Source organism: Leptonotus elevatus, chromosome 14 (assembly GCF_054856555.1).
Source record: "Leptonotus elevatus isolate MCC_2025b chromosome 14, RoL_Lele_1.0, whole genome shotgun sequence".
NCBI lineage: Eukaryota > Metazoa > Chordata > Actinopteri > Syngnathiformes > Syngnathidae > Leptonotus > Leptonotus elevatus.
In genome coordinates this window covers 4,861,209-4,873,913 of record NC_141252.1, presented here as the reverse complement: position 1 = coordinate 4,873,913, position 12,705 = coordinate 4,861,209, and the positions used below count along the sequence as shown (strand labels likewise).

Below are 12,705 nucleotides of genomic sequence, written 5' to 3'. Positions count from 1 at the left end.
AAAAATGTGTGTGAGAGCATTTCAGTTGTAAAACCATTTCAGTAGTGTGTACAAAAGTGAGCAAGAACACACAAAAGTATAGTGTTTATGAGAGTGTTTCAGTTGTGTGAGCATTTCTGTTGCATATAAAATAAAAAAAGAACAAAATAAATAACAGTAATTGTGTGAGAGCATTTTAGCAGTGTTCACTTTCAGTTGTATGTGTATTTTAATTGTGTACATGTAATTGTTGGAGACCATTTAGTGTGTATGAAAACATTCCAGTAGTTTACATGAGTAACAAAAAATTAGAAAAATGTGATGAGAGTTTTGGTTGTGTGTAAGAGCATTGAAGTTGTGTATATGTATGTATATACGTGAGAGCATTTGAGTACTGTAAGGTGTGAGAGCATATCAGTAGTGCATTTGTGCATGAATCTCAGTTTTGTTTATGAACATTTCAGTTGCGTATATCAATCTGAAAAAAAAATCTGTAGTGAGTAATCGAGCATTTGAGTGGTGTATGAGTGTTTGTCTTAAGTGTGAGAGGTAACGTCCCTAGCAACCGCACCTGATTTCCAAGTTACGACTTATTTTCCCACTACTAACAAACCGTTGAACGTGTCTACACTTCTTCCTTGGTGAGTCACGGCCTCCGGCGCTATGTGAGAGGAGAATCAGCTGACTCAGCCAGAATAGCGTAAGCAGCATCTGTCGGCTCCTGGCGGGAGGATCGCCGATTGGCTTTTTACCTCCACGTTCGCTATGCTAACCAGACTCGGGTCATGAGTCACGCGCATTCGTCATCGTTCCGGTACTAGCATGAGCGCTAGCATGAGCTCACTGACACTAAAGAGGGGACGTGGGGGTCCACTGGGAGGAAAAGGGGGGCATTGCGGGTTAATTAGAGGGCGTTTACGGCTGCTCTGGCATCCCAAAACAGGAAGTGCAGCAGGACAGGAAATTTATGGAGTGACTCACGGGGAATCAAAGAGCTCCAAAAAAATCCTTGCAAACCGCGAACACCTCGATAGCCTCGTTAGCTAAGTGACGAAGATGCTTACTCAACTTAAGATGCAAAATTTTTTAGAAATGATAACACTTAGATGGAAGTTAACATATTTAGAGCAAAACCGTCGATAGAGTTTGGCCAACTCTGTTTCACCGTTGTAACAAGATGGCGTCCATATATCATGTGACCAAACACATTGGTTGGTTGGTTGGTCACATGACATATGGACGCCAACTTGTTACCCTGCTTGACCAAAATCTTATCAACGGCTCTGATTTGGAAATATCAACACACTTACTCATGCTAACACATTGATAGATGCTAACACATTAGCCTTACCGCCCTCTTGCTCTCCTTTGGCGCAGCTTTCTACGGCGTTGTCCAGGCCTAGCGTCGCCGCGGTGGGCAGGCTGGCCCCCAAGATGGACTCCAGCGTGGGTCCTTTCCTCTTGGGCTCCTGCGGGTCCTGGTCTTCAGCGGCACACCCAATCCGCTCCAGCTGGATGAGCTTCTCCAGGGTGAGCTCGGCGACATCTTTGCCAAAATGTTTGGCAACCGCCTTCAGAACGTCGTCTTCCTCCTCCATCTCCTTTTCGTCCTCTTGCTCCGCCTCGGGGGACGCGCACAGGGCAGCGTTCACGTGCTTCTGCGTGTCTACGTTGACATTGTTCAATATTGTTATTCTTTCATTCATTACATATTGATTGAGTGTGTGTGTGTGGGGGGGTATGTTTAAAATCAATATAGCTTAATTATTACATTTATTTTCTATAGAACAAAAAATATTTAACATTTTTTAGCATGATTTTTTCACAACATAAGGTAGAATGTAAAAAATTACTTCTCTATGGAATGTTTTTTTTAACAACAAAAACATTTAAAAAAACATTTTTTTTTAATAACATTAGCATGATTTAGTTGTTAACTCATTCACTGGCTGCCATTTTCATTAGAGTCTCTTCTGTCTGTTTCCGTTTTGCAACAATTAGCATTAGAAAATAGCTAAGTTTCTTCATTATTCACAAACCTGTTGAAAACACTGGAAAAAAGAGCTTGTTGCAATTTGGTCTTGGCTGTTCTCTTATACTGTGCTGCCATCTGCTGGCCGTTTTATGTAATAACTGCGATACTGTAATAATTGCTTTAAGCAACCTCTTCATGTCAGAAGTTGTATCAAAGCCTTCTGTATGCTCTAGCAAAAAAAACATTTAAAAAAAACACGTTTTTGGGAGAGAAGGACAAAGTATTAAAAAACTTATTTATACGTTTTTGGGGTTGAATGAGTTAATTGTCAACTCAATACATGAATCAAAGTAAATAATAAAATGTTGACCTTGTTTGGTGTACGCGGCGTAAATTCCTCGGAGTTTGGGTCTGCTGTTGTCCAGCTGGGTGTCGATTTGGTCCTGGTAGCATTCGATCTCATCTGCAAGATTTCCTCATTGATGACTTTTGTCTGTGTACGTGACCAAAATGTGTGTTCGCATCAATAATACCTTCAATTTGATCCATCTTTTTCTTGAGCTCCACCTCCAGCTGAAACAACAACAACACGCAAAGAACACGTTCATCACGTGTGTGCGACGCAGCCAAAAGCCACTCGGAGAAAAGAAAACTGACAGCAGGTGAGTGACTATTGGCCACACAGCAAGCGATTGATTACCGCACATCTGTCGATGCGCTGCAAAGAAAAAAACTGCGACCCTGTATGGCGTTTTGAGGCTTCATACAATTTATTGGACTGTACTGTTGTTTTATGGAACCACAAAAGCATGGTGCGATTGTCAAGGATGATGCCGATCGTAACGGGCGGTTGTAAAAGTCAGGAGATATTTGGAGCGCCTGTTGGCAATGATCGATCACCTTATTAGGAAATTAATTACAAAAAACAAAAAAAACAAGGTCAAGATCAATCCATGAAAATACTTTTTTTCGATTGAAAATCGTGCGCAAACTGAGGTCAATTTTCTTCTGCATCCACACAAACGTATTTATTTTATTATTATTATTATTTATTTATCATTTAAAGTGCTATTATTTTTATTCAAAAAATATATTCTTTATACAAGTAGCTTATTATTGCCTTTGCGGTACTTGAGATGAGGTGACTTTGCATGCAAGTAATTGTGCCATCGCAGATTTTTCCCGCCTTCACCATCGTCGCGGTCTTTCTCGACGCTTGCGATTGGCCAAAACGAGTGCGTCATTGTAATTGAGCGGGACGTGCCTGCTGCGCTTTCTTCTTGAGCAGTCCGGCCGTGAAGCAGGGAGGGTTGCATTCCTGGTCCAAGTCCACGTTCATGAACTCCTCCACCGTCAGCAGGCTGGTGGGCGTGTCCGAAAACTCCGCCAGTCTAACGGCCACAAACTCAAATTACATTGGTGGCATGCAAACATTTCATTTCAATTTCTTTGGTCGTGCGACAACATTTATGGCTGGCACATTAAATTTACTTTATCTCCGTCACATGTGCACACTCATGGCCAACAATGAGGCGCTCTAAATCGACCATGCCAGCCCGATGCCGCAGTCCACATGTTGGCATACTCAATGTTTCAATTGTGCCGGATAACCAACAAGCAACAATTTGAAGATTTTCTTTTCTTTTTTGATGCATTCATTTTCGTCGCCCACCTTCTTTGACCGCGTCAACAATTTCTTCGTGCGCCAAAACGTTTTGGGGTGGACTTTGTAACAATTGTACTCATTAATCTCCATAAAAGCCATACTGTCAAAAGTGGTCACCAACCTTTTTTTCAGCGTGGAGTCGCACACTTTGACCACATTGACGATTTCTTTGGGCGTGCGGCGAAAGTCGTGCATGCGAGCAGCGACCAGGAGCGCTACAAACACACACGCACACTTTAGATTGTGTACCTAATGAAGTGTCCAGTCAGTATACGTTTACTCTTTTGAACATAAAAATACTTTCCTGACTAGAGTCCGACTGATTAATCGGTGCCGATTTTTATCAGCTCGTTAACCCTTTTCAAAATAACCACAGTTGGAGTTTTGTCGATTAAACGCCGATATTTCAGATCTAACTAAATACGTTTCTGGTTTTTATTTTGTCATCTTTGTAATTCTTATCTTTGATGATGTAAGCGCAAAAGAAGTTACTTTAGTTCTTATTAATTTTGCTTTCGGGACTTTTTTTTGCATGAAAAAAGGCATAAATGGGGGGCAAAATGTATGTGTGTGCGTGTAGAATAAGAGTACGAGTGTTGCGCAACGAGCAGCCGAGCGAGCCTTGAAGGAGAACACTTACGTAAGCTTGATTAGAGCGTCTGAGCTACTAAAAGCGACATCGTGCGTGCGCTTACTTGCACCTGCACGCGGGCGCGAGACCAACCAACGCCATCCCGGAATCATCATAATCATCGTTAATTACCATCATAAACATTAGGATTAGATCGATGATTCATTTGGGCTTTTGCCGCAAACTTCTTCCAGCAGGCGTCTCCATCTTTTATGAACATTAAGCATTGAGGCGGGACAGCCGTCGAACACGCTCGCTGGAGTACACGAGAGAGGAAGAAGAAGCAACTTCCATCAGGCCCACAAATGTCAACATTCAACTGACATTTGGCCCACTTTTTATGCATCTATACATTTTTAATTCACGTCTAACAACAGTATTCTTGCAAAATGGCAACTTTACTCTTGTAATAGTTTGACTTATTTCACAGAATTGTTTCTCAAAGGGTTGCAATTTGTGTCCTGTAATATTTTGACTTAATTCTTGTCAAATCATTCGTTTCCTCTGGAAATAGAACCTTTTTTGTCAATCGTAAATTTTATTCTTGTGATTTTTTTGGTCTTAAAATTTGAGCTGTCAAAAGATTAACTTTTTAAATTAGATTAATCACATCTTAGAATTTTGATGAATCTCCATGAATCACTTTTTTTAATCAACATTTTTTGCCTTGACTTTGACAGCACTACTTAAAATCCAATAATTATAATATTAATAATATAAATAGTAATAATTATGTTTTCCCATAAAGTAGGACTTTTCCTGTAATATGTTGACGCCATTCTTGTAAAATTACCGGTATGATTTTTTTTTTTTGTCCTCATGTACAATTAAGAAAAATACATAATCCGGGTAATATTTTGCTTGGGTAGGCGGCTCTGTGTACTCGCTGGAACGGCGGCGATGGCGTTTCCGGTGCTTACCGGCCCCGCAGAGTCCGGAGGGCCTTCGTCCGGTGTGCATCCAGTCCCGCTTCATCCTCTGCACCAGCCTCAAAGCCGTCATGGACACTTCGTGGTTCTTGTCGCCGAAGTCCAGCTGCTGGGCAAAGCGCGGGATGTAAAGGCACGGATCTGCGGGGGGGGGGCAATGAAACAGTGTTGCCCATCTCATGATTGAGGATTTACATCATGCTAACAAACTTGAGCTAAGCTATTATAATTTCTCAAGATGCGGCATCCATGTATATTGAGAAAGAAAAACCCTCCTTCAAAATCTGCTTTTTAACTCAAAGCCTTCAGATACGACGAGAAGACGAGAAACGCCAGCGCGCCGAAGCAACCCGGCGAAACAACATGCCTACGTGGCAGCCATGTTGGCAGGAAGGTAACATGCTCATTTGTCATTTCTCAGCACATTTTTATGAGCTTTACTTTGTCGTCAACGCCAAATTGCCAATCAATGATAGCACGTCAAACCTTTTTGCCTGTGAAAGATTATTCACTGTTCATGGAATAAATTCGACAGCATTGCGAGCAAATCACGCGAGTTCAACTTCGGTGTCCTAAAAGAAAAAGATGAATCATTTAATAAAAGTGTGGCAGGTGTGCATTTTCTGCCTCTTTTGTCAACTTTACTTTAAGTGCGTCTAAATTTAGAAAAGAGATGGAAGCACTCTCCCCCTTCCTTCCTTCCTTCCTTTCTCAGGGATCCGAAAAGGAGAGTTCGATGCCGATGAGTTGAATGTCCTTCCAAGTCGGCCCGCCAGCTGCTAATACCGTTCCCCCGACGAAGCCCTTCATCATTCTGCTGCACTACTTTGACGATTACTAGTACGGTCCAACCTCCTATTAAAAAGACTGTCAACTATTAAAGGCATCCTATTCTTATTTCTTAGATACCAAGGATCTTTCACTATTTTGGTTGTAGTAGTATGTAATGAAATGTAGGGTTAAAAAAATATGTGTACATGTATTGATGGATTTTATACATATTATGTATGGAGAGAAGTTTATCTGGATATGTAATTTATTATTATGATTACAAATCTCCACTCCATTCTTATTTCATTGCATCTATACAAGGACCCAAAATCCTTTCATGCCATTTATTTTCAGTACTTTTATGTTCTATATTTTGCAGCCTCGAGTGTTCTTGTCATCGTTTCAGTGTGACGTTCATACTCAAACGAATTTAAATAAATAATGGATTACTGTATTCGTTTCGCCCTAACCCGCTCAGCGGAGGGGAAGCGCTCGTGTGCGCGTTGTGCTGTGACGCAGTCTGCGGAGGTTTAGCGCCCTCTGACGTCAACCACAAGCGTGAATGTGATTGGGTGACAATAAGAGGGGGGCGGAGAGAAAAGCGAAGAGGAGAACGAGAAGGTTAAAAAAAAAAATAAAGGAAAAATAAAGATCAGAGCTTGGAAAGTCTCCACAACAAACCACCGCCGAGCTCCGAGGCGAGTATCCGGACGTGAGGAGCTCGAAGCGGGGAGGGCGGAAAACGGATTAGCCGCTGGGTGGAGGGGGGAAAGAGCAGCGAGGAGGAAAAAAAGTGTTTGCGCTCCAAGTTGGCGGAGGAAGACGAAAAACAGACGAACGCTGAGGCCCGGAAGGATATTTTTAGATGCGCTGCTGGCGTCAACTTGGCCGCCGACGCCGTTTCCAAATCGGCGTAGAGGAGGTAGCGGAACGACGCGGCTGAAGCCTCCGGGGAAAACAGTCGCTTCGTCGGAGCAGTAGCCGCGCCGCGCCTTCTTCTTCTTCTTTAAATTTTTTTAATTTCGCTTTCTCGCGCCGATGCCCACGGCGGACTGCCGGCTGCTCCATCATGGCCGGATCATGAGGTGCCTGAGCTGCCTTCTGCTGCTGCCCGACACACTCCGAAAGTCCAAGAAGCTTGGCGGGCTCCCGCTGCCGTCCGACGACAAGCACAGGAAGATGGCCGCGGAGCTGTGCGCCGCCAACAAGGGCAACCTGGCGAGCGGCACCACGGTGGCGGACGCCGAGAAGGCGGCGACCAAGGAGGCGACGGCGGCGGCGAGCGTGAGCGTGAGCCAGGCCGCCGGCGGGGGAGGAGAAGGGGGAGGCGGGGGAGAAAGCGGAGGCGCGGCGGCCACCAGCCCCGCCGGAGAGCAGCTCAACGCCGGCGACAACAACAACGCCGCCGAGCCCCGCAGCTGGCACGGCAGACACCCCACACTCCGGGAAAGGTGACAACTCTCACTTTGCTCGTTACCAAATGGTTAATAATGCACCATTATCGACAAACAGCTCAAATGGCGTTAGTATTTATCACCACAAATGCTCCAATCCGCTGTCCGGACCAGAAAAGTAAGAAGTACATGATTTCAAATGGTGATTATACATTAGCGGTGTGCCATCACCAATTTACATACCGATATTTTGTAACAATTCAAGTGGATACACCATTTAACAAGAGTCCTGTTTGAGAATAAAGGGATTGTCCAGTCGTTTACATGCTGAATATTTTCAAGCACATTAAAGCACTTGATGGTTGCTACTCAAACATCATTATCCCTGTAATGGTTGTCGTTACACTTTTATGTATTCGTTTTTATCCTAAAATATTGTCGACAAATTTACCATTTTGGAAGAACTGTTGAGGGGAAACGTAATCAAAAGACTATTTTTAGTTTTAGTGCTCAAACCTAGTTTGAGTTTGTTTTGCTGAAATGGAAAGAAACCGTATTGAAGCACTCCACAATACTAGACGCTCAAAGTCATGTTCTCACATTCTGCTTTTGATGCTTCTATTAAATTGCAATTTGCAGGACATGGAAAGAGTTCGCATTAAAAGCACTTCAAGATGCTTAAAATCATGATTTGGTCATGCTTACTACATTTTTTTTGGTCAATTAGTCAGCCAGATGCACCGTTTTGCAAGAAAAGGATGACATTTTTGTGACCAAATGATTGCACTTTCTCAAGGAACGCCTTGATGTTCAACAACGAGTTGATGGCTGACGTGCACTTCATTGTGGGCCCTCCGGGTGGCTCGCAGAGGGTCCCGGCTCACAAGGTAAACAAACAAGCAAGCTTGCGTGTTGCGTCACAAAACCATCACTAACGCGTCACCGTCTCTTTTTTGCTTCCACAGTACGTGCTGGCTGTGGGCAGCTCGGTGTTCTGCGCCATGTTCTACGGCGACCTGGCCGAGGAGGAGGCGGACATCCACATCCCGGATGTGGAACCTGCTGCTTTCCTCCTCATGCTCAAGTGAGTGATGCTGTAGCGGACTACCGGTAGTTTGGCCCTTAAAAAGTCCACAAAATTCCCTTTCTCGTGGTTCGGGAGTAGGTAACGAGTGAATGATTTACTCATCAGTTTGCTGAAACATAGTTCATTGACACCAAGATGGCACCAAAGCACTACTTTTGTCAGACAAACTCGTCAACTTAGCAGCGCTACAAAATGGCTATAGAGGGCACTTTATAATGGATGGCCTGAAGAGAGATTCCAGAAACGGAGACTTCAAAAGCTCCTGATTACTCATCCTGACTCGTCTGTAATTGCTGCTCTTCTGCCGCTCTTTGTTCGTCCGGCTGGGGGGGGGGGGGGGGGGAATGGGGAAAATGTAGCCTGGTGACGATGTTGCAGAGCAGAAGGTTAAAAATAACCTGCAGTGCTGCAAAGCATGCTGGGAAGTTGCAGTGGTTCACTTGATGGGAACTGAGATGTGGAGGGATGGCGGTCCGCTTCCCATAATGGAGAGCGAAGACCTCCGCCAAGGCCAAAGTGTCACAGAGTGGGGCAACATTTTTGGAGTGGACTGCTATTGTTCTCGGTCCCTCCTATCCCAAGTTTTCCTTTGCGGCACCGTCCAATTTTGCATTTGAAGGCAAATGTCACGTCAAGCCGGTCTCGGAGTTGAAGGATTCTTCACTTTTTGTGAGTTTTTCCAGAAGCTTTATCATCATCCTTCATGAACATCCAGATCCCTTACGTACCTCCTTTGTTGCACCTTTGCATTTGAAGGAAGTTGATATAATGCGGTTCAGAGTGAGTCCCAATATGAAGGGTCTTTCAAATGCAACCTCCTTTATCCCAAGATTCCCTGCACACCCTCTTCGTAGGACCTTCAACTTCCACGTGAAGGCAGATACGGTGCGAAGGCAGACCCCAAGTTGAAGCATCCTTCAAATGCAGCCTTCTTTTCCGTTTTTTTCCCCCCATATCTCAAGATTTCCGTGCCTGCTTCCATTCGTGGATCTTAAAATGTTTGCATTTGAAGGATGACCTCAGAAGTCAAAGTCCTTCTGAAGACGTCTTCACATGTATGTGGCCTCATTTTCATGTTTTTTTAGAAGCCACCCGATGGAAGCTATCATATGCTAGCTGTATTCCAAGACCTTTTGTGAGATATTTAAACATTCAAACCATGTGCAAAAGTTGAAGCACCTTCAAATGCAGCCTCCCCCCCACACCCAAAAATGTGTAATGACTGCAAAGATTCCTTGTGGGATACGAAGATTTCTATTCAAAGGCATAACAATTAGCCACCTAATATCGTGACAAGCAGGAAGAAGGTTCGAACGGGTTCTTCGAAGTGTGCTTGTTACGTCTCGATAAGACTTTTTGAGCGTTTGCGACGGTCTTGATGAGTATTTTCTGCCCATTGACGCGTTTCCCTCCGTGTGTCAGGTACATGTACAGCGACGAGATGGACCTGGAGGCGGACACGGTGCTGGCCACCCTGTACGCCGCCAAGAAGTACATCGTCCCGGCGCTGGCCCGGGCTTGCGTCAACTTCCTGGAGACCAGCCTGGAGGCCAAGAACGCTTGCGTGCTGCTGTCTCAGAGCCGCCTTTTCGAGGAACCCGAGCTCAGCCAACGCTGCTGGGAGGTCATCGACGCTCAGGCCGAGCTGGCCCTGCGCTCCGAAGGTTTTTGCGAAATTGACGTGCAGACGCTGGAGATCATCCTGCGCCGCGAGACGCTCAACGCCAAGGAGGCGGTGATGTTCGAGGCCGTCATGAACTGGGCGTCCGCCGAGTGCCAGCGGCAGGGGCTGGCGCCCGCCACCCGCAACCGCCGGCAGGTTTTGGGCAAGGCGCTCTTCCTGGTGCGCATCCCGGCCATGAGCCTGGAGGAGTTCGCCGACGGGGCGGCGCAGTCCGACATCCTGACGCTGGAGGAGACGCGCAACATGTTCTTGTGGTACACGGCCGCCAACAAACCCCGGCTGGACTTCCCGACGAGCGCCAGGACGGGTCTGGCGCCGCAGAGGTGCCACAGATTCCAGTCGTCGGCCTACCGGAGCAACCAGTGGCGCTACCGAGGGCGCTGCGACAGCATCCAGTTTGCCGTGGACAAGCGGATCTTCATCACCGGGCTGGGTTTGTACGGCTCCAGCGGCGGCAAGGCGGAGTACGGCGTTTGCATCGAACTCAAGCGGCAGGGCGCCATGCTGGCCCAGCGCCTCACTAAGTTTGTCTCGGACGGCTCCAGCGGGACTTTCCCCGTGTGGTTCGAGCACCCGGTCCAGATCGAGCCTGACGCCTTCTACACGGCCAGCGCGGTTCTGGACGGCAACGAGCTCAGCTACTTCGGGCAGGAGGGCATGACGGAGGTGCAGTGCGGCAGGGTCACCTTCCAGTTCCAGTGCTCCTCGGACAGCACCAACGGCACCGGCGTGCAGGGGGGGCAGATCCCAGAGCTAGTCTTCTACGCCTGAATGCTGGGACGGGCGCCGGGACGAGCCGGTGGGACTTCCTGTCATGTAGCATCGCAAACTCTGACACTCTTCTGGAACTTAATTTAATTTAAGCTTATTTTTTTATTTAAACATTGCGGTTGTCAACTGGACTACTTACTGTTGTAAAACCAAGTCGGGTTGATTCGAGGCAACTGGCTCTTCGCTACGCGCACAACAATTGAATGGAGGCAACCGAAAATAGAGCAGAGGTTGCTCTGCTGTTGCTTGCCAAGAAGTCCAGTTGCCTCCATTCAATTTTTGCAGATGACAGTCGGCTAAATAACTGAGAATCTACAGACCAGTAAGAAAAGTTGAATCAAGTCAACTGGACCCAACAAATCCACTCGAAGGCCACTTTGACACATTCAAAAACCAGATTCCAGAAGTGGCTTTAAAATGTTTCATTCATGACTTTGGCCAGAGTACCGACGCAATCACACTTTTAAGAATTTGTTTTCCGTGAGAAAATTCAGTTTCCGCAACCAAGAAGAGTCCAGTTGGCTCGATTGAACGTTTCTGTATTAAAATGACCGAGAATCGACGAGGGTTCTTGCTGTTTTGCACTTTGAGGACGCACCCTCACCAACGTTTGCTTTTTGTTGAAAAACAAGTTATGTTAAAACAGCTCAATGCTGTCTGAAGAAGAGTTTATGTACCAGTTTGATGACATAAAAATTCTCACACGTGATCCAATTTGCACACGTGGCTTTACTTATGCTTTCCGTGTGTGTTTTTGCGACATGGTGGGGACCACATTCCAGGTCTTTACTATCCTAGTGGGGACTACCCGTCCACCGCCTGTCTTTGTGGGGCCATTTTGGTGGTCCCGACTAATCCAGACCTCTTTTTGAGGGTCAAGACTTGGTTTTAGAGTTTAGGTTTAAATCAGGTTTTGGTTGGGGTTAGGCAATCAGTTGTGATGGTTAAGTGTAGGGTAAGGGGCAAGGAAACGCATTACATCAATGGGATGTCCCCACCGGGATAGTAAAACAAACGTGTGTGTGTGTACATATTTGGTTTTGTAGTATTTACAAAAGTACCTCAACATTTCTCAAACTATTCAGCTCGGTTAAGACATCCTGCCAATTATTTGTCACATTCCATGAAAATCAGGATTTTCAAGCCATTTTGTCATATTTCCACATATTTATGCCATCCAAAAACAAATGTAGACTGCAGTTTCAAAAACGGTCTAAAATGTTATTTATTCGTACTTTCTCGTACTTATTTATTCGTACTTTCTCCAAAATCTATTTCTTCTCCACCTATGATGAGTAGCCCATTTTTCATCAGAAAATCCAAGTTCAATTATTTATTTTATTTTAATTCTAAGAGTCCCACATTTTCCCATGAGAACATTCAGAAATAAATGGAGAAATTTGACAAATTCACAATTTCTCAACATATTCAACTCATTGTAGTTTCAAAGTCCCTCATTAGCATAACAAAATTCCCAAATTAATGGAATTTTATCAATTCTATTCCGCTTAAATGGACATACTTCAACTTCTTTTTTTTAAACAATGTTTATTATTGTGACGTACAACTACCGCAGCAAACAGCTGTTTCTAATATTTTGACCACACTCTTGCACTACACAAGCTAGTCCAGAAGTCACATTTCTCATCTATTACGTCTACTAGATGGCAGGAGATTTAATAAAGTGGTCCTAAATGACCACCAAATGATTTATGACATTAGGAAAAAAATAATGTTGGAATTGTCACATACAATTACACATCAATAGTGCCCTAAATCATTCTAATATGATCCTAAATCATGTTATTGGAGTCCTAA

General features: G+C 44.9%; 2 protein-coding genes across 4 annotated transcripts in view; one reads left to right on the top strand and one right to left on the bottom strand.

Annotated features, from left to right (window-relative positions):
• Positions 1-12,705, bottom strand: part of brf1a (BRF1 general transcription factor IIIB subunit a) — a 35,280-nt gene that overhangs the window by 15,204 nt on the left and 7,371 nt on the right. For all 3 annotated transcript variants that reach the window (XM_086095676.1, XM_086095678.1, XM_086095677.1), the window contains exons 7-12: positions 5,172-5,321; positions 3,742-3,835; positions 3,219-3,345; positions 2,488-2,527; positions 2,325-2,417; positions 1,331-1,645 (exon numbers count right to left, since the gene is read on the bottom strand). In XM_086095676.1, the coding sequence (XP_085951802.1) occupies positions 1,331-1,645; positions 2,325-2,417; positions 2,488-2,527; positions 3,219-3,345; positions 3,742-3,835; positions 5,172-5,321 (819 nt within the window). The remainder of the gene's footprint in view (positions 1-1,330; positions 1,646-2,324; positions 2,418-2,487; positions 2,528-3,218; positions 3,346-3,741; positions 3,836-5,171; positions 5,322-12,705) is intronic.
• LOC147162672 (BTB/POZ domain-containing protein 6-B-like) lies at positions 6,499-11,596 on the top strand. The gene is made up of 4 exons (XM_086095679.1): positions 6,499-7,402; positions 8,142-8,232; positions 8,311-8,429; positions 9,855-11,596. The coding sequence occupies exons 1-4, from the start codon at positions 6,990-6,992 to the stop codon at positions 10,885-10,887; spliced, it is 1,656 nt and encodes a 551-aa protein (XP_085951805.1). The 5' UTR covers positions 6,499-6,989; the 3' UTR covers positions 10,888-11,596.